This window comes from Nyctereutes procyonoides, unplaced genomic scaffold (genome assembly GCF_905146905.1).
Source record: "Nyctereutes procyonoides isolate TBG_1078 unplaced genomic scaffold, NYPRO_anot_genome, whole genome shotgun sequence".
In the NCBI taxonomy this organism is placed as follows: Eukaryota; Metazoa; Chordata; class Mammalia; order Carnivora; family Canidae; genus Nyctereutes; species Nyctereutes procyonoides.
The window spans coordinates 17503675-17526593 of record NW_026575036.1 but is presented as its reverse complement, the minus strand read 5'-3'; the positions used below and the strand labels follow the sequence as shown (position 1 = coordinate 17526593).

The following is a 22919-nucleotide window of genomic DNA, read 5'->3' as shown; positions in this document are numbered from 1 at the left end:
CACATGATATTTGAATAGTTAATCTGGCTTTCTTTTCTTTGTTTGCACAGTTAGTCTTTTTTTCTCCTGGATTTACTTTTTAGTTTTCTTGTGTTTTTGTACTTAAAGTGTGTTTCCAGTAAGCAGCAGACACTTGGGCTTAAAAATAAATCTATACCAATAATATTTATTTTATTGGAAGTGTTAGGTTATTTACAATTAGTGGGATTGCCAATATATTTCAGTTTAAATCTGCCTTTTACTGTTTCTTTTTTACTTTTTAAATTTTATTCATGTCTTAAATTCCTTATCCCTCATTTTTTTTCTTCTTTGGATCTGACAATAATTTTTTAGCATTACTTGTTTTTCCCGATATTAGGCTGTTAGTTTTACGTTCTTTTACTATTTTTAGTAGTTACTCTAAAGATTTCAACATGTGCATAAAAGTTTCTTGATATTTTAGAATCTGATAAGTTAATTTTGTTACAGTTTTCCAGAAAATGCTTAGTCCTAATACATTTTAACTTGCCTCTACTCCCATGTTTGGTATCATTATTGTGAATGTTAATTTTGTATGTGATGTAAACATACAGGATAGTTTATTATTATTTTACATCATCAATATTCTTTTTCTATTTTCCATGTATTGACTGTATGAGGTGCTCTTCATTTCTTTGTGCATTTGTATGTTTCCTTCAATAATCATTTTAATTCTGTATGAAGAACCCTTTAAAATTTATGCTGGTGCAGTTTTGCAGTCATGTTGTCAATAATTGTCTCCGTTTTCTTTACAGGGAGATGCCCTTATTTGGCATTCACTTTTCTCTTTTGTTTATTGGGAACAAATAAAACCATACAAAAAATAAAAACCTTGGTGAATTATTAGAAGGCAAACACCCATCTAACCATTAACAAGGTCAAGAAATAGAACTTTGCCAGCACCCTAGAATTTTTTTTCATCGACCTTCCCAAACAGAGCACTCTGTTTTCAAAGAGTAATGATCCATGTGTGTGTGCATGTGTTTATGGTTTTATTATCCAAGTGTGCATTTTTCAGCGTTATAGTTTAGTCATGCACATTTCAAAAAAAATGGTATGTATTTTCTGTTTCTTTTAGTCTACAGCTTTCCCTTTGTTCCTTTGTTTTTCTTATAACTTTTCTTACAACTTAGAAACTGACCATTTTACCTATAGATTTCCACAGTCAGGGTCTTATTGACTATATACTCTTGGTGCAGTTCATCATGCTTTTGCTATTCTCTATATTTCTATAATTTGACAGTTGTATTAGGAGGTTGATCAGACATAGGTTCAGTTCTTTTAGCAAATGTGTTGGTGATGGTGTGAACTTTCCATAGGAGGCAAATGATGTCTTGTGTTCTCTCTATTTTGGTGTAGTACCCATTGATGCTTAGCACCTGGATCTTTGGTTTTCCACTTCTTAGTTGGAATAATGTTGCATTCTGTCAGCATTATCAGATCACATCAATTATGTTGACATTGTATGCTTTATTTTCTCTCTTTTAGCCACAATGGGGTCTTAGTTCTATAAGTAATGCTCACCACCACTCCATATGTCAATATTTCTGTAGTAATTTTGGTTATCTAAAGCTCAATCTCTAGTAGATTTTTTAGAAGAGCTCATGGGACCAATATTCATGTGGTTTCATTATGTCAACAACAATTTGTGCCCTTTGAATATGAAGAATATACAATTTTTTGATTATATTTCTTTTGTTAGGTATATTAAATGTTATTCATTTTTTGTCATAAAACATTTCTGTCAAAGACTCTGAAGAAAATCTAGTTTTGTCTTTCTTTAAGCCATGTGATGATGAATTGCAGTTTTTAATACTTGTCTGTTCTTTGTTATGATTTTCTTCTTTGTGAACTTCTGTTATTATATGATGGGTCCAGTTTGCCTGTACTCAGTATTTGATACTTTCTCTCCTTTTATTTTCCCATTTATTTTTGGTTCTTAAAAACAAAAAATATTTCTTTACAATTTCTGTTAAGGTTTTATCTCTTGTGATTATTCTTGTGTCCTTACTAGTTTATTTCAGTTCTAAGATGCTGTTTTATTTATTCTACCTTTAGTTCCTCTTTGATTTATTTCACCTCTTTCTCTGTGTTACTAATTCTGATTTATGCAATTGTTTCATGTCAGTATGTTTTTTGGCTCTACTTGAGATACTACAGTTTTAGTTTGGCTTTTGATTGTATCTTTTGGCATTCTTTCATTTCCTGTAGAGAAATTATTCTCCTCTCTAATCTCTCTCTTTTTTAATGGTAATTTTGTATGTAATTGGACCTTGACACCTTTAGTTTCCCTGAAATTTTAGTGAAGTCTGGGTTCAGACAGTTTTTCTTCACTAACTTCACTAAGCTCCTACCTCTGTTCGGTTGTGTAGTCTTCAAAAGTATGGCTCATCGTTGTTGAGATTTTCTGGCTTTGCTTCTCTCTCCATTTTTATATGAAGTTGATTTTTAATTTGTCACTGTTTGTTCAAAGCAAAAGTTGGGGTCACATTAATTAACTTCCCTTCTCTCTAGAATGAATTGGGCTTTTCAGCTCGTGGGTGCCTTTGCATCTCTACAATAATATCAAACATATTTTTGTATTTTATCTACTACCTTCTCTGGTTCTCCACTGGAATGTTGGTCTGTTACAAGTGACTGCATTAGAACTAGAGGCAGAAGTCCTCATGCCTGTTAATAATTGCTGAATATTATGTAAGAAAATTTAGCCATATACTTGAGGCTTTGGATGATTTTATATTTCTCCAGAGTGGGTTTACTTTTGCTTCTGGAGAGATAACTAGGCTAGAAAAAGTTTATCTTAATTCAGTTAAAGATTTGACTCACTCTGAGCTGAGCTTCATTCTTCTTAAGGATTGATCTTCTGATTCATCCAGTGTAGTCTCTTAGGATTTCAACTTAAAATCTTTGCTTTTGTATTTTTTAAATCCCTCAATTAAAAAAAAACCTTAAACATATTGACAAGTGGGAAGAAATATAGTGAACATGCATCTAACTCCTTTGATGATTTTTAAAAACTTCATTGTCTTCCTCAGCTTGATGAGATTGCTGAAATCAGTTTAGTTTGCTTCTTTTTCAAATCCAGGGCCCCCTTTTTGGCTCCTCTTTCCTCCAGGTTTTTGGTTTCCCATCTATAACTTTTTAGCTCTCTGGTAACTCTAAAAAGATTATTTTTAATTTTGTCAGATTTTTCTAGTTGTTCTCAGGGGAAAAGTTGGTCTGAAACAACCTAATTTGCCATTGGCAAAAGCAAAAGTTGGTTCTCATCATTTTTGAGTGAAAATAATTCTCAGTCTTAGCTTTGCAATGTTTCCATTTTCCTTCTAAGCTCTTGAAACAACAACAACAACAACAACAACCCCCAAAAAACCCTAAAGTGAATAAAACTCACAAAAACAAACATTAAGAATTTAAAAATATCAGTGCTAAAATTATATCTAAAGGTCTATCATATAGAATTTTAGGAAGGAGAGAAAGTGTGTTGCAAAATTTTATGAAAGTAATAGAATATAATAATTCCTAAAAAAATCTAGGAATTATTCCTTTGGAGGATTTTTAAGATAATAATCAAAAGTTAGTTTTGAGTATATGAAGTTAATAATTGCCTACTTTCTAACGAATGTGAGTCAAAAGCATTCATCGTGCATCTGTGGTCTAGAACTGCTTTTAAATATTCAGAAATTTCAGGGCTAGTATGATTACATTTTCAAGTTCATTTTCAATTAAATTTAGATAATCTAAATTTAAAAATAGAATTTAAAATAACAAGGTAAATTAAAATAATAATCTGCTCAATTCATTTAATAATATTTTGCATCACATATATGGAAATCTAACTGATATAGGATAAAAATTAACCCATATTCCCCAATAAGGACCTCTTTGATAAACTGACTTCATTTTTTTCTCTTTAGATGATAAAACATGTCATTAATCACAGAATTAATAACAAGCAATGACATGGTTAACAGTTTCTTGAAATATTGTTATTTTTAGATCATATTAAAATGTTTTAACTAAGATTTTAAAATACTATAATTTTAAAAATTGGTGGAGTTTAATCCTTTATTTTATATGTGATCTTTATAGGGATGTGATCAAGGTGTCCTTTTTTTGTTGGTTAATGATTTATGTTCATTCCTTAAGATTGAACACCCTAAAAAAGTGAATAAAAGCAACTTATGTGAAATATCCATTTTAAACAAAGGCTACTAGAAGAAAGTGGCTTTTCTTTCTTTCTGTGTGTATATGTATTTATATTCACATTTACATCTATAGATATATCTCAGTGATGTATAATAATGTAAGACCTAGATAAAGCCGTCAGATTTTCCACTTGTCTTTTTATCATTAAGTGAATTTCAGATCTTTGATCCAAGAAAAAAAAATAATCTTGGATAATAAGGTACATGACCAAACCATATCTCTTTCCCTTGGAGGAAGAGGTCCATGGATTTTTTGGTAATCCAAGTATTTAACTTTCAAGAGGAAATGTGTACAAATAGTGTTGTATGTGCACGTGTGTATGTGTGCACATGCATGCTTGTACTTTGTAAAATATTTATGCAAATTGGGTATGTATAGTGCTAAACTGAGCTTTTTAAGTTGAATTTATCTTAATATTGTTTTTCAATACTCAATTTATTTAGTATTCTTGTCTACTTTCTGGAGACCATGCTCTGTATATCACTACCACTAAGATAGAATTCTAATATGATCAAATTATAAATGTGCACATCTGGACAAGTACACATTGTCCAGATGACATCTTTCTTTATCATTTTGACTTCAGTTGACACATGAATATGACCTGGGTGGCTGTTCTGGGCCTTCACAATAAACTAAACCTTTCTGAACATTTTTATCAAAAACAATTCATCTGGTTGGTGCCATAAATAGATGAATGTTCTACTAGCACTGCTCCTCCAAAGCAGTTTAACAATTAGTTGATTTAGAAATCAGGAATATTTCCATTCTATCATTTTCTGCAGGACTTGTTCCTAAATTGGAAAAGTAGGCATTTATCTGATTAGCTCAAGCATAAAATAGAGGAAAACTTTCAAAGACTTGATTGTGAATTTTTTTTTTTGCCTAAAGTTTTGAAAGAAAGTGTTTTGTGTTCCAATAAAAGTAATGTTTACATACTTTTTTCAAATGACTGAAAACTTTCATACTTGTTGAGTAAAAAAAACTTGCTACATTTTTCCTCACATTTTTCTAATTATGGGATAATAAAACTTAATACAGTATAATTATGTAAAGATGCTTGATTGTCCACATATTTGGATATATTCATTGTGCCAGAGATTATTATAATCAGGTTTGTAGGTGCTTCTGACAATCCAGGATAGTTGATACTCAGAAGAAGACTTTTTAGGATACAAGTAGTTGTTTCTGGGTGTATGCCATGGATAAATGTGATTAATAATTGTCTTTACTTAAAATTTTAATCCTTTCTGATCCACATATAATTATATGCAACTATACATTTCCAAGGAATTAGAAATTTATTTGGTAGTCTAAGGCATTAGCTGAGACAAATTTCATTTCAAGTCAAAAAGATTAATCACTTGGTTGATAGCTAATATATTCCAGCCTCTGGGAAAGAACCAACATATTTCCCATGAGCTTAACTAGTCATAATGTGATTTCTTATTATTGCCAGATTTCACTTTTCATAATAGAATGGATTAAAAAACAGTAACACTGTTTAAAAGTTTTGTTTCTTTTTTTTTTTTTTTAAGATTTTATTTATTTACTTGAAAGAGAGAGACAAAGTGTGCAAACAAGAGGGAGGGGAAGAAAGGGAAAGAGAGCAGGAGGGAGAGAGAATCTCGAGCAGGCTCTGCATGAGCACGGATCCTCATGTGGGGCTTGATCCCATAATCCTGAGATCATGATCCTAGCCAAAACCAAGAGTTAGATGCCCAACCAGCTGAGCCATCTAGGTGCCCCTGTTTCTGATTTTAAAAGTAAAACATACTCATTGTGAGAAATTAGGAAAGTCCAGAAATATATAATAAAAAAAAACAATTAGAAGATAATTTTTACATTCTAGTAGATCTTCCTCTATTTTTATCTCTCTATGTATAAACATATATTTGCATCAAAATTGGTATTATACTATACATGACCTTTGACCTTTGATTCTTTTTTTCTCTGAAAAAATATAGATCTCCTTTAGTTAATCATTTGTTCAGTTTTGTACAGGTGTAGGTTAAAGAGGTATGTATGTCTTGTAATCTTCATGGAGCATACTGTCTAGGGAGAGAAATATAAAACAAATAAATAAAAGTATAATTATAACATGTAAGTTTTATGAAGGAAAAAACAGGTGCTATGAAGGAGAATAATTTTAGGAGTAGGGGGCCAGCATCAGTATGAGTATTTAGCCCCAGAATGCTGACACTTAAATAGGGGCTTAAAAGATGAGAAAAAAATCAGCCATGCCAGAGTGGAGTTATGCACATACTAGAAAGAATAAATAACAGGTGCAAAGGCCATAGGATGGAAAGGATTTGGTGAGTAAAGGGATCTAAAGGAAGGCCAACTGGCTTGGGCGAAGAGGAAGTGTAGATATTGGTCCATGATGAAGTCCAAGATGTAGAAAGGAGCCAGTCCTGCAGGTAAAAGAAAAGGCGTTTTATTTGAAGTATTATGGGAAATCATGAAATACTCTTTGGGAGGTTCAATTGCATGACTGTGTTTATACTTTTTCAAAAGATTATTCTGGATCTTGTATGGAGGAAGAATTGAAGGGTAGTCCAAGAGGTAGAAAGGAGCCAGTCTTGAGGACAAAAGAAGTTTTATTTGAATTATTAAGGGAAGCCATTAAACACTTTTTGGGAGGTGAAATTGCATGAATGTGTTTACACTTTTTCAAAAGATTATTCTGGATCTTATATGAAGGAAGAATTGGAGGGAGACCAAGAGTACACAAAGATATGATTTAGGAGGGCCCTTAGATGGTCCATGAGAAAACTGAAAAGCTTGAATGAAGCTGTGGACAGGAGATACAGAGAGAAGGAGATAGCTGGGAGATGTGTTTGAGGTTGGAATTGCCAGTGTATGAAGTGGTGATGAATAGGAGTTGTGTTAGAAAGAACTCCCATTGATGGCCAAAGGAACCGAGGGGATGATGGTGTCATTTATTGACAAGGGGTAGAATTGGTAAGGACCAGGATTGGGATGCTGGTTGTGGTATAAAATAAATATTTCAAGTTCTATGATAATTCTGAGAGGCCTATTAGACAACCGCATGAATAAGCCAAGAAGGCAGTTGTGTGCATGAGCATACCAGGAGTGTGTCTGGACTGATGGTTGCATTCATCATCATGTGGATAGGATTTAACAGATAAAATAATCTAACAGGAAAGTGAAGCTAGGCAGATGAAGAGGGCCTAGAACTGGCTCTGACAATGAGAAATTGCAAGCCTGAGAATCTAGGACGGGAAGAGAAACAGGAGTGTGGTGTCAAAACCAAGAAAAGACTGCTTCAGAAAGGATAAAATGGATAGTCATGTCCCATGCTGCTGAGCAGTCTAGTGTGAGGGCCAAAGATTTCACAAGGTGAATGTTACTAGTGATGTCAAAAGCAATTTCAGAGCTATGTGTAGGAAGGCATATTGTAATAAATGTTCATAATATATAGATGATTAGCTAAAATTTTAATGACTGCCTATTAATCTTTGGTTGAGATAGCAGAGTATAAGCAGCCACCCATGTTGCTGACAAGCCAACAGTCCCTAAGGAAACAGGCTTGTGGATGTTTTAATGACTCACAGGCCCTAGAAAATTGTTGGATTGCAACTCATGGAGCTCACACTGGGAAATTTCATTCTGTCTTCTCTGAGTGTGGGTTTGGGTTCAAATCCACAAGAGGGTCTTGTGTGCTAGGGAATATAGATCCTGGCTGACTTTCTGTTGGAGAGTGTTGAGCATTTACTGGTTTGGTACTCTCTGCTCTCTGCAAATCAGTGGGGAACTTCCAGGCAGTAGAAAGGCTGGGAGGGCCCAGCTGTGTTTGGTTCAGACTCAAGCTTCTTGACCTCTGAACAGCTCTTTTGGGGTGCATGGGCACTGCCAGCATATGTTTATTTGGGACAGTCCCACCTTTTAAACATTAGAAATCATGGATAAGCTCATTGTTGGATCTTCTCAGGGCCTCACATGTTTTATTCTGAAATAGAGGCGATTCCAAAAAAGAATGTAGATTTTTTAGCCAAAGTGAATGTAGATTTTATAGCCAGAGGTTGTGAATCCTCTGCTTCAATTTCTTCATCTTTATTTATGTATTTTTTTTAAAAATTCTCATCTTTAAAATATGACTAATAATACTTACCTTTCATGGTTATGATTAAGATTTAAAGTAATTAGTGAAAAGCACTTGAAACTAAGTACTTAATAAATGGTGGCTGTAATTATTATTATTCAAAGTAAATGTTGAATATTTTTGAAACTTTGAATTAATTACCTCAGTTGCCTGTATGATTTTGGTCCATGACATAAAGCATTCTAGACACATAAGCCTCTGCAAACTAGTTCTTTTTTGGATAATTAGTTCGCAATAACCGTGGTAAATCCTTTGTCATCAGTATTTTGTACCATAGTTTTATTATCAAAATTTATGTAAGCATGACCTTCACTTTTTAGTGGATTACCACAGTTCTCTTATTCCTATTAAAAAGTAATATTCCCATGAACTTTAATAAAAGTTGTTTCTCTGATAAGATGGTATGCATAATGCTGTTCAGAATCAAAGGTTAAAATTCCCTATTAGAATTCCATAGCAGTAGGAGGGGAAGAATGTAAGCCAAAGACAAAAAAAAGAAAGGAGTTGTAAAATTTATATTTCTGATATGACTTTGGAAGCAGATGCTGGTGGCCTTCCTTCACACTGAACAACTAGAAAATTTTATTTCTTGGTTTCCACTTTCCCTAAGATGGAGAAACTTATTTTTTTAAGCAAAAGTACAATTTACTAGCTTAAAAACTGTACGTATTATAGATCTTATCTTGGCTGTCTAGATACCATGAGAGTTAAAATAAAGCAAAGCAAAACAAAACAAAAACCAAATGATTGAAGTGTGTAACAGATTATGAGAAACTTCTCCCCAAAATATGGCTACTAAACTATTTTACGTAGAGGACTTCTTGATCATGAATGCTTGGACCCCCAGTTGTAAGATTGTACGTTGGCCGAGTTATACACTAGCTTAGGAAAAATATTTGTGATACACTAAAATTTAAGGGAGAAATAACTTCCTTTGACTAGAATGGGATTTGGCTTTTAAGTGGGGCAAAGAGAAAATGTGGCTCAGCTTGTTATAAGAATTTACAGAAGCTGCTTTTCTAATAATTTGAATGAACTCAGTGCTCCTTTTCAGATTTCCCTGAGTGAATAAAGGCAATGATATTGTCTCCAAAAACTTTTCCGCAAGGCTTTATTTTATCAATCATTTAGATATTTAGTGCTTATGTTTTCAAGGAACTATATTAATACTAAGTACAATGCTGTACAATAACTAACCATGGAGAGCCTGATTTTAACCTCTCCCTTTCTTTTTCTCTACAGTTTGGAAGGACTGAAGTGATTGATAATACTTTAAATCCTGATTTTGTACGAAAATTTATTCTGGACTACTTTTTTGAAGAAAGGGAGAACCTTCGTTTTGACTTGTAAGTTCTAGTATAACTTGCACTGTTAAAAAATTGATTTTTAAAGGGAAATTTTTAACATATGGCTGGGTCTGGTTGCACGAATACTAGATTACATTCATAGGAAACCAGACTAATTCTATGGCCTCAGTGGCCTAAGCACTATCCCTAGCACATTTTGCATTTTATAGGTTTTTCACTATATGTTTATTGAAAAAATTAGTGAGCAATTTAACTATGAGGAAATTTGTGGTGGTATATATGGATATTCTTTCAAACCATCTTTGACCTCAGTGGTTTACCATTTACCCATGGCTCATATCCCCAAGATCTTTAAGTTTCTCTCAGCTGTGTCTTTGTGTAGTATATGGATCTCTGCCTAACTATAGCTTCCTTTTATCTCTTGGTGGCCTCATATTTCCAAGACCGAGGAAGCTAGAGCCAGAATTTGTGATATTTTTAATATTCTTGTGATTTTGATGCTGAATTGGGCATATCATAATATTATCATTAAATTCAACTTCTTGTCTGCAGAGAATCTGAAGTCAGTTTGTTTGCAAGATATGACTTGTTATTGATTTTTTGTTTCACAGATGTAAACTCTGGTGATTGTTGAAGTATCGGTATGTTGTTCAAAGGAAATCTGTTGAGAGGGAAAAGTATAACATTATATAAAGTGTGTACTTAATAAATTAAAATGGAGTTTATGAACATTGCAAGTCATTAAACATTGTAAGAACATTAAAAATGTAAATGTGTTTAAATAGCTGGAAACAATAAAATGTGCCAGCCTGTCACAATTTATAAATACTTTTTGATAAAAGCTAATCAATATCTTATTTGAAAAAAATCCTAACTTGCTTCCTAATGTAAAAAGAAAGTTATTTAGCATTAACAGCCATTCTCATTTTCCTCTAAAATGTGTATAATAAAATAACCTGCAGTGTTTTTATTTAAAAAAGGAGAATTTTATACCAGGCCCTTTCCTTCAAGAATTATAGGAGTTCTAAATATTCATTATATTTATCAAGCAAAATTTATTATGCCCTGTTTGTTTTTTATGTCCTTTGAAACTCCTTTTCAAACAATAAAAATGTTTCTTCTGCGAAAAAACCCTGAAGTGGAATATAATGATTCTCTGACCATATTTATCATGGAGATTGCACGTAGTGTTGTTATTTAGAAGTGATATAAATCTTGTTCTTTTTATTTCTCCTTCTCTCTCCCTTTCTTATTCATTTGCATTGTTTTCAACTTAAGAATCCCATATGCTTTTTAAGTTTCTATTTTAATTCCTGTTAGTTAACATATAATGTTATATTAATCTCAGGTGTACAATATAGTGATTGAACACTTCCATACATCACCCGGTGCTCCTTATAATTAGTGCACACCTTAATCCCCATTATCTATTTAACCCATCTTCCTCCCCTCTGGTAACCATCAGTTTGTTTTTTATAATTAAGAGTCTGTTTCTTGATTTATCTCCCTCTCTCTCTTATTTTTTTAACTTAGCTCATTTGTGTTCTTTCTTAAGTTCCACATGTAAGTGAAATTGTATGATGTTTCTCTTACTGACTTATTTCACTTAGCATTATACTCTCTAGCTCCATCCGTGTTCTTGCAGATGGCAAGATTTTCTTTTTCTTGGCTGAATAATATTCTGTTTGATATATATGTATATATCACATCTTCTTTATCCATTCATAAATCCATGGACATTTGGGCTACTTCCATAATTTAGCTATTATAAATAATGCTATATCCCTTTGAATTAGTGTTCTTGTATTCTTGGGTAAATACCCAGTAGTGGGATAACTGGATCATAAGGTAGTTCTATTTTTAACTTTTTCAGGAACCTCCATACTGTTGTCCCCAGTGACTATACCAGTTTGCATTCCCAACAGTGCATGAGGGTTCCTTTTTCTTCACAACCTTTTCAACATCTGTTGCTTCTTATATTATTGATTTTAGCCTCTATGACATGTGTGAAGTGATACCTCAATGTAGTTTTGATTTGCATTTCCCTGGTGGTAGGTGATGGTGAACAATATATTTTCATGTGTCTGTTGGCCATATGGATATCTTCTTTGGAAAAGTGTCTATTCATGTCTCCTGTCCATTTTTAATTGGATTATTTGGGTGTTGAGTTTTATAAGTCTTTAGTTATTTTGCATACCAACCCTTTATTGGATATTGTCATTTGCAAATACCTTCTCCCATTTAATAGGTTGCCTTTTAGTTTTGTTGATTATTTCCTTTGCTGTGCAGAAGTTTTTTATTTTGATGTAGTCCCATTAATTTTTGCTTTTGTTTTCCTTGCTTAGGAGATATATCTAGAAAGAAGTTGCTATGTCAAAGTCTGATGTTAAAGAAGTTACTGCCTGTGTTCTCTTCTAAGTCTTTATGGTATCAGGTCTCACATTTAGGCCTTTAATTAATTTTGAATTTATATCTGTGTATGGTGTAGGAAAACAGTTCAGTTTTATTATTTTGCATGTGACTGTCCAGTTTTCCCAACACCATTTGTTGAAGAGACTGACTTTTTCCCATTGGATATTCTTTCCTGCTTTGTCAAAGATTAATTAACCATGTAATTGTGGACTTATTTCTAGGTTTTCTGTTCTGTTCCATTGACCTATATGTCCATTTTTGTGCCAATTCCATACTGTTTTGATTACTATATCTTTGTAATATAGCTTGAAGTCCAGAAATGTGATACCTCCAGCTTTACTTTTCCTTGTCAAGATTGCTTTGGCTATTTGGGATCTTTTGTGGTTCTATAAAAAATTTAGGACTCTTTGTTCGAGCTTGTGAAAAGTGCTGTATTTTGATAAGGATTGCATTAAATATGTAGATTGCTTTGGGTAGTATAGACATTTTAACAATATTTGTTCTTGCAATCTATACCATGGGATATTGTTGCATTTCTTTGTGTCATCTTCAATTTCTTTCATCAGCTTTTTATAGTTTTCCAGGTGCAGATCTTTCACCTCTTTGGTTAGGTTTATTTGCAGGTATCTTATTATTTTGGGTGCAATTATAAATGGGATTGTTTTCTTAATTTCTTTTTTTGGCTGTTTCATTATTGGTGTCTAGAAATGCAAGATTTCTGCACATGATTTTGTATTCTGCAACTTTACTGAATTCGTTTATCAGTTCTAGCAGTTTTTTGGTAGAGTCTTTTGGATCTTCCATATAGAGAGTATCATGTCATTTGCAAATAGTGAAAGTTTTACTTCTTCCTTACCAATTTGGATGCTTTTTATATCTTCTTTTTCTCTGATTGTGTGGCTAGGACTTCCAATACTATGTTGAATAATAGTGGTAAGAGTGGATATCCTTGTCTTATTTCTGACCTAGGGAAAAGCTCTAAGTTTTCCCCCCTAAAGTATGATATTAGCTGTGGGTTTTTTCATATATGGCCTTTATTATGTTGAGCTTTGTTTCCTGTAATCTTACTTTGTTGAGGGTTTTTTATCATGAATGGATGTTGTATTTTGTCAAATGCTTTTTCTGCATCTATTGAAATGATCATGTGGTTCTTATCCTCTCTTATTGATGTGATATATACATTGGTTGATGTGCAAATATTGAACCATCCTTGCAACCTGGAATAAATTCCACTTGATCATGGTGAATGATTTTTTTTTAGTGTATTGTTGAATTCAATTTCATAGTATTTTGTTGCAAATTTTTGCCGGTATATTCATCAGGGTTTTTGGCCTGTAATTCTCTTTTTTGGTGTGATGTCTATCTGGTTTTGATATCACGGTAATGCTGGCCTCACAGAATGAATTTGTAAGTTTTCTTCCCCTTTCTATCTTTTGGAATAGTTTAAGAAGAATAGGCATTAATTCTTCTTTAGAGTTTTATAGAATTCACCAGTAAAGCCAAGATCCTGTATGATTTGTTCTCTGAACTTGTTGCCTGTATGTTAGCCATGATTTTCAGAACTATTTCTATTTTGTTTTGGTTGCTGTCTGCCAAAAGGCCCCTGCCACCATCACAAGCAGTTGCTACCAGGTGACTATCACTGTCCCTGTTTGGCCCTGGTTTCTTAAGCCTATGTCTTACTCATCCCTTACCACCTATGTCATAACTGTGGCTGTTACAGAATTTCACAAGTGGAATAAAAAGGAGGGTACTTTCATTTTTTTTAAAGAATTTTTTTTTAATTCATTGGAGACAGATACAGGGGAGGGGTGGTGAGACAGAGAAGAGAGAGAGAGAGAGAGAGAGAGAGAGAGAGAGAGAATGAGCAGGGAGGGGGAGAGGCAGAGGCAGAGGCAGAGGGAGAAGCAGGCTACCTGCCAAGCCAGGAGCCTGACATGAGGCTTGATCTCAGGATCTGGAGATCAGGACCTCAGCTGAAGGCAGATGCTTAAACCATCTGAGCCACCCAGGTGCTCCAAAGAAGGGTGCTTTCAAAAGGATGACAGCGATCAAATATTTGATTGATTTAGTCTTCAAATATTATGCCTGTTGGAATAGGTAGCATTTCAAGAATCACTCTGACAAATTAGTGAGTCCAAATGAGAATGTATTCGGTGAGGGAGGCACCTGATACTTATGTCATGTTTGTGAGCTTACTAGGTCTGCTTTGCATGAACAAGGGAACACTTAAAGGGAGGGAGAAGTTAGGGCATTGCTAGAACTTCACATACTTCTCTAGTATTTGATGATAAATCAATAATATTGTTTAATTTCACTGTATGTATTTCAGGCAATTAGAAAAAAGAAAACAAAACTTCAATACATTTGCTGGCAGAAACACAGGAGGAAGGAATGATAAGATGGTTTAATATGTTCATTACTCATATATTGCAGTTACTTACAAAGGAGATAAAATTATTATAGAAGCTTATGGAGTTTGAGAATTAGTACGTTTTGTAAGCACAGACAAAAAGAGGTTATTTTTGTTAGTAATACTACTACTCTTATTCACAGTTTGTTATATACACATTATAACTTGAACCCATCCAACAAGTTTCTGAGGTAGATTTAATCCATTTTTTGTAAATGAGAAAACCAAGGCTCAGAAAATGTAATATGTTCAAAGGATCAGATTTTGCCTAAAATAGTTTCTAGTTAAATGCTACAAATCCCGAATTTCTAAAATTTTATGAAGTTTAAAATATCTAAACTGGAATATTTTTATTTTTGCCTTGGTTATTTAATACAGATGAAAGTATATGTTTAAAGTATTCTGCTGCACATTGAATATAATAATACGTTAGAATATATTTAATCTAAGTAAACAAAAGTAAGACTGTCTAGGAAATTGTTATGTTTGATTGAAATGGGAGCATGTTATATTATTTCAGTGTGACAAGAAGAAATAAAGTGACAGAAATTAGTGCAGGTAAATTGGTGTGATTTAACTTCTTCAGCTTTCTCTTTTCTTCTAAAAATTATAGTAATTTTCTCAGAAATTGTATAATGTTCAAAATGTGAAAGCATATTGCAAAATTGAATTATGTATCATTTTGCCTTTTGAATGCATTTGGTTAATTTCAGCAATTTGATTCAAAGAACTTTATTTCAATAGTAGAACATCTCTGAAGAATTCAAACAATTAGGGCCAGAGAAAGGATACTTGGAGAAGATTACCAAGAAAAGCAACAAGAGTATTCTCTGAGTTCATGTAGTATTTTTGATATCACTTTAACTAATTCCTTTTGATTTACCATGTATCAGAATATCTCGCAAAACACCTTTAACTTGTGAGAGCAGGTTTTCTTTTTCTTCTTTTTTTTTTAACTTTGTGATTTTTCCAGCATATCTACCCAAATAGGTGTGGAAAACAATGTATTTGTTCACTAGTTATGTGTATCTGTTTATTCATTAGCATACCTAATTATATAATTGGTTTTTAAATTTTGTCCTAGCAAAAGCAATGTGTTATTCCTAGGAAAAATATTCATTGTAGGATATTTGGAAAATAAAAAAAGGATCAAGTAGGCAATAAAATCATTCATAACCCCAACCTGCACCTCCCAGAGAACTACAGTAATATTCTAATGCATTTCTGATAACATGTCCCCTGGAGAGAACAACAGTGTTGAAGAATACAGTAGTCTAAATTGGCCAACAGATAGATATAAATGGTTTTCAGAAATGTGTTTTATTTAATCTGTCCATTGATTTATAAAATTCTAAAGAAAAAATTAAGAACAAGCTGTGAAAGTACATGAAATAAAGAATTACCTATTATGGAGGATTTGAAAAATGGTTTTCAGGAGCCTTTTTAATTTAAGTTTCAGTGCTGATAGAAAATTATAATGACAGAGAAAGAGAGGGAGAGACAGAATGAATATGTCTTCCTGTCACAACTTGACCAAATTCCTATAAGTTCTGATTAATCCATAGTAATGATTACTGTTCCTGTAATATGCCTGAGATACATACTTGATTAGTTTACCAACTATGAATTTTAAAATTCTCCTGCCCTTTTGATTTGATGTGTACTTCTTTGTTTAAGAGATATGGTCTCTGTCATCATGCTGTGTATGTATTGCAGATAAAATTCTAAACTCTGGCATTTATTATATTGTTACAATTATCATACTGATAATAGCATAGGTACCTATAAATCACTTTTTTATTCACAGCTGAAAACTATTATTGACAGAACAGCTGCACAAAAATACCTTTGAGCAGGGCAGCCTGGTGGTTCAGCGGCTTAGCGCTGCCTTCAGCCCAGGGCATGATACTGGAGACCCGGGATCGAGTCCCACATCGGGCTCCCTGCGTGGAGCCTGCTTCTCTCTCTGCCTGTGGCTCTGACTCTCTCTTTCTGTGTCTCTCATGAATAAATAAAACCTTTTTAAAAAAATTGCTTTGAGCAAGAGGTGTGGGTAGTCACATCACTAAACAGCATGAGCTGAAGAATAGGAGAAATGAGATACACTTTATTCACTCCTGTTTTTCCACTTAGACTGGAACATCAATAAGATAGTTATGAGTGTAGGTCTAACTTACCTGGCAAATTATTTTCCTTCTTGATAAATCAAATGGTGATAATTGTGGAATGTATAATGTTATTGTATTTTATTTTTGAAGCATCTCAACACTGAGGAAAGTAAGTTTTTAAAAATTTCTTCCCAACATGGTTAATTCTAGTTTTCCCCATTGGTTAAGGACTCCCTTAACAATGTCAAGGTCTAATTTTGAGAGTTTTCAGGCACTTTTGTTTATTAGAAACATTTATTTTGTTTATCAAATGTACTCTTCTCTTTAAAACTTTAATCTCAAACTTCAAAACTTCATCTCCTCTACCCTCAAATCTATTGTCTTAGCTACTTGCCTGGAAGAGGGGAAGGTAGATGAGCGGAAGGGGAACATGTGGATCTCTTATTTTCTGAAAAATCGACACCTTAACGGTCGCACTGATCACTCACTCTGCTTGCTCCTCAGTTCTCAAAAGGCATTTCTGAGGACTGTCACCTGACATTGTCTTTTATTGGTAGCCACAGGCTGTACCTGTAGGCAGGTTCTGTAGCCCAGCAGCATCTTACTGGGAAACCAGATGCTGTCTTCTTCAGGCACTTCAGATTTTGGAACTCCCCTTCACTTGGCTGCCCAAGAGGTAGGAATAGCCTGTCACTTTTATGGGTCAGTTTGTGGGGAAGGATCTGACCCTCATGAGAGTGATCCTTGAGCACCTCTGAGCCAATCATAAGGGATATGTAACATCTTTGGTTTTCAGTTTGGAGTCTTAGTTCCAATTGCAGAGGTATAGGTCAATATCTTTACTTCTAATTGAAAACGTGATCCTTGGGATCCACCCAAATCAGTTACTACCAATTTAGTACTTTGGTAATAATAATATTTCAGTAGTGGGATACCTGGTTGGCTCTGTGGTTGAGCGTCTGCCTTCAGCTCAGGTCTTGGTCCTTGGGTCATGGGATGGAGTTTTGCATCAGGCTGCCTGCAGTGAGCCTGCTTCTCCCTCTGCCTGTGTCCCTGTCTCTCTCTGCATGTCTCTCATGAATAAATGAATAAAATCTTTTTAAAAAATAATATTTCAGTAGCAGCTTCAAGTTTACAAAATTGACATGGGTAAATTTAGGCAGTGAGATGCACCCTCTTAGGGGTAAACTACTTACCTTCCTGCTTTCCACGAAATCTCTCCTCCTTAATGAAAGTATGGCACTTATACACATAGACACACACACACACACACACACACACACTCATTTTAAGTATTTAGAATGTCGTGTTTATGTCTGTCCTCTGAAGGTGAGGACCAGAGTAGTCTTGATACTTTTAGAAAAGTTAGAAGGAAAATTGCATGAAAGGGAAACTCATGGTAATTTCAAATGGATTATAATCAATGCATACCTAAAGCCCTTAGAAGTATGCTGTAAAATTGCACATTTTTGAAATATTAGCATTAAAAAAAAAGCTTTGTTAAAGGCAATGAAAGGGGATTAGATTTGAAGATACTTAAACTTTTTGTGGTGAAAACATCACCTCCTTTTCTTTTGGCTTCTTTTAACAGAACTGAACACACCATGTTATTTTTCCCCGGTCCACAGTAGACTCTTTATAGAAAGCAGTTTCTGATTCTTGAGAAGCCAGCACAGTTATTTTTCACCTTTGATACGCTGTAGTTGCTAATTTCAATCTTACTCTTAAAAAATTGTTGTGAATAAGAAATATTTTTTTGTACTAACATCTGTAGGTTTTCAGTAGATGTTGGCAATTAGCCGATTGAAAATTCTAGGTTACAGCTGTTCAGAATGATCAGAATGCCCTGATGGGAAGGAGAGTATTTTGTAATTCTTTTGAGGCAGGTATTTTTGCATTGGACAATTTTGAAGCCAGTCTGTGGTAAATATACTTTGCTAAGGATTAAGTAAGTGAACTTCTGGCCAGCATTGGTACATTCTATGAACTCTGTCTTTTATTGATTGAGATGCTTTGTTTCTTTGTAAAAGCATTCTTGCTATGTGAGAGTGAAGACTTTAATTAATTAACCTTAAAAAAAGGCAGTGGAATTTTGGTAGGAAGCTATGTACAAGGCGTGTGAAAGGAATATGATTTGGGACAAACACTGAAGCTGGTACAAATATTTCCCTACTTAAGACTTCAGTGATTTGAGGTTGTTTTGGCTGTTAGAGATCTTACTCTTCCTACAAATTCCTTAAAATGAGGAGCTCAAGTGATAGTGAGTGATATTTTCCCAGGATCTTTCTAAGAAATCATTTATTTCCAGTACCAACTGGTCAAAAACAGGATAGAAATAGTCCTACGTGAATGCATTTCTCTTTCTGTAAAAAAAAACAAACATGGCTTCCCTAACTCCAGTGATTGGTGAAAGGTAATGCCTCATTACTTTCGCCAAATTTCAAAGTTAATGGTTGCATTTAAAATACTAAATAAAAATTAGAATATACACAAATGACACTTGCTTATTTTTTAATGGTATTCTGTGGAGAGGAATTGCAGTTGTTGGGGAATTTTGAACAGCACTGGGATACTGCTGATTCACACAAAGGGAAAGCTCTTTTTGTTTATTTTTTATTTTATTTATTTTATTTTATTTTATTTATTTTATTTTATTTTTAATTCTTAAACTTTTTAAATGATGGTACAAAAGAGAAGTTTTAAACTTTCTTTTCAAGTGCAGAATTGATGACTAAAAATATCAGGACCTCTACTTAGGTGTGGAAATAAAAGGACCCAGAGATTGTGAATTCGACCATTGGCATATATGTAACAGATTTTTTTTTATATGTAACAGATTATAAGACACTTCTAAATTTGCTAGTTTTTCATAACTGATTTGATTTATATTGTTTACATTCTTTTGGTGAAATTCTGATATTTTTCTGTAGCTCTATTTTGTGGAAATAATTTGAGTTTTATATTTTAATCTTTTAGGTATGATGTTGATTCAAAGAGCCCCAACTTATCCAAACATGTAAGTTTATATTTTATGTTTTTATGATGATTACATAATATAAATTACAATCTCATGATTCATGATTTATATTTGTGTTGGCAGATTAATATTAAAGGTATATGTCCCTAACTGTTCATGTACTAATCGTCATAGAAAATAAATAACATTTTTAAGGGCTCCTAGAATAACATTTGGAGGAACTTATTAAAGCAAAGATAACCTCAGTATGTGAAAAGGATTAATCTTATTTATTATTTATTTACATACTTTTTAAAAGAAATGCTGTCAGTTCTGCAGTGTTTGGAATTGGATCAGGTTAAGTAAGATGAAATAGTGAGCCCGTGTCATTTGGAGTGGCTTCACTTCTAAGAGACTGAGAAGTGCTTGGGTGTAGGTTGTGTGATTTGCTATTCTGCTGTGGTCCACTTGGTCAACAATATTTTCTATGTACCTCCTCATGCTGGTACCATGTCATTTTGTGAGGGTATAGTATGAGAAATATGGACATATAGAGTCCATCCTCAAGTTCACTTACCGTGTCTTTTTTTTTTCCTTTTGGGTCCTGATCTTCCCGTCATCTATTCAGTGCTCTGAGTAGAATGCTACTTCTAAGGCCACAACTGTTCCCTAGGGACATTTCCAGGTTCAGGAGCAGCATGGGCATCAAAACTAGGCAGATATGGAGGTAGAGGTCTGGAGGGAGAGATGAGAGTGAGATTCTCTGCCCAAGCACCTGTGATCTGATCAGCTTGTTTATTGGATTGTGGGAATGGAATTAGACCAAGCTAGTAGGAAGGGTTGAATGGAGGGTATATAGGGGGAGTGAAAACAACATTCTGAAAGGAGTTTAACTAGGTTCCAAGTGGAATTCTATGTAGATGTAGAATTGGCAGCTGCTGGGGTTGAGAGACTGGATGGAGTCCTAGTCGTGCCCAGAGGGTAAGGGTAGGTAAGATTTTTCACTTCTCCATTTTTTTAAGCCTTTTGACTAGAATAGATGGATATGATTCCAGTGTCATTTGGAGAGCGGTGGTGTCATAATTAAGTGGAGAGGATGCATGGGAGGTTATTTCGAGCTAAGAGGCTGATTTGAGGAAACTAGAAAACTAGTAAAAATGATGGTAAAAATCACAATATACTGTTCTTTTCCTTCATTGTATGGAAGCTATAATATTTATTTCTGTTGTTAAGCATAGAGCAGAATCATTGAAGAAGCAAAGAATAGTTGTTCTAATTGACTTTTCTACAAATTGAAAACAAATAGTGTAATAAGCTCATTACTCTCCATATGTAAATTTCATTTCAGTTGCCATGCCACCTTCTTGCTCTTCGTAAGACTTACAGGATTGTAGTTGTACATTTAAAACTTATTTGCTTAGCTTTGTATTGGAAGTTTTCCAAATTCCACTGGAAGATCAGAGAAAGAATTCCATTTTGTAGTCAAAATTTTGTTGCAAGGAAAGAAAATGCCTTCATTGATCTCACATGTAGGTGGTTAATATTAGAGATTTAGGAGCATCTCATAAATGTGATGTGTAGCTTGCCCTTAGAGGAACTCCAGCTGGAAACAGGCATGTGGATTGGGAGTGAGACAATTATTTTCTCAATTTCCCTCTCTGAAGGGCCCTGAATTTGCATTACGATTCTTCTCTGAGCTTCTGTTTCTCTCCAAAGACCAAGTGTCTGATTATTCATTTTTGTGCACAATTGAACTCCCTAAATCCTGAGTGGACACAGATTTTCAAGTGTTCACTCTCCCTGAATATAATTTCTGTTTCTCAGTTAAAACTACTCTTTAGAGGACATGGTAGTTGGGTAGAGGACTGGGTAGTTCAGGACTTTCCTATCAAGTGGGATATATTGAGAGTAAGTGTGAAGGTGGTAAGATGTGGTCTTTACCATTGTAGTTGCCTTGCATTCAGGACAAAGAGCAGTATATGGGATAGGAAAGTACCCTAAACACGATTAATTATATTTTCCTTTAAAAATCCATAATTATTATTATATACGACTTTATGTACTACAGGAGCCCTGGATGTGTACATATCTTTTAAAATCTTTTTCTTCTGCAGAATAGCTTTTTATAATTTTCCATAAGATATATTTCATGTCTTCCTCCTGATATCTTGACCCTGCTTTATCTCCGTGTTCTCTTCTTTACCAGCTTCTTATCACCACAGTTCTTTTCAGAACAGCCTAAGTTTTTACCATCTTGCTTTACTGGGTTCTATTTTTCATTTGTGCTTGAACTATTCTGTCATAGGTTAGAGAAAAATTTTTGTGGCTTCTCTTCACTTTCTACTTTGACCTCTCTTTTATTTTGGACGAAGTTGACTGCTGTGTTCTTGAAATCCTCTTATCCTCTGACCTCTCCAGAAATGTCTCTCTTGCCAAAATACCTGTGTGGCTCAGTTGGTTGAGCGTCCAACTCTTGATTTGGCCCAGGTCATGATCTCAGGGTCATGAGATTGAACCCCTCATAGGGCTCACAGCTCAGTGAAGAGTCTGTTTTTCTCTCTTGCTCTCTCTCTCTCTCTCTCCCCTCCCACACACACCCCTCCTCCTGTGCACTCTTTCTCTCAAATACATAAGTTAATCTTAAAAAAAAGAAGAAATGTCTCCCTTGCTTCTTTTTCTACCTCTGTGTTTACTCATTATTGATCTTTTTTTTTTTTTTAAGTTTCTCTTCCTCTTCCTGTTCCTTATTATTAGTATTTCTCCTGGTTCTGTTTTCAGTTTTCATCTCATCTCTCTGTATCAGCTCTCCCTGGGAAATCTCAATCATTTCTATGCCTTACCCTGATGACTCCCAAGTGTCTGTCCCTCTGTGTACCTCAGCAAATGCAAGTTTCTGTTTGTTAGATACTGACTGGTAGATGTTCTGCCAAAGCCTAAAACGCAAACATATAAAAAAAAATGTATGGCCTTTTCCATTTCAGTTCTCTGCTTGTATTATCTATTGCAAGAATTATCATCAATATAGTGTACTTAGTTAGAAAACTTGGTTGTATCCTTAACCTCTTTCTGGCTCACATACCACATCTTGTGAATGACCAAATCATGTTCATTCTAATGAAGTATTATTTCTCTTCTGTCTTCTTTCCTTTCTTACTGTTAGTTAATTCAGATTCTCATCACCTTCTCCTAAGGTGTTGCATGGCTTCCTATAGTTCCCATGCTTGTATTTCCTTACATTTTAGTATATTCTTTATATTACTCTGTGTTGTATTTCTTACATATCTTTAGTAAGCAATACAAATTAGTAAGTGCCTGGGTTTATAAATGGATGAGGTATCAGAAGAGGGAGGAAATGTGTTTTTGAATTGTTACA

At 34.1% G+C, this 22919-nt stretch overlaps 1 protein-coding gene across 1 annotated transcript in view; it reads left to right on the top strand.

The window, feature by feature from the left end:
* The window catches only part of CPNE8 (copine 8), a 216348-nt gene that overhangs the window by 46497 nt on the left and 146932 nt on the right, over positions 1–22919 (top strand). Inside the window, exons 4-5 of the mRNA XM_055318917.1 lie at positions 9593–9696; positions 19567–19606. Of these exons, the coding sequence (XP_055174892.1) occupies positions 9593–9696; positions 19567–19606 (144 nt within the window). The remainder of the gene's footprint in view (positions 1–9592; positions 9697–19566; positions 19607–22919) is intronic.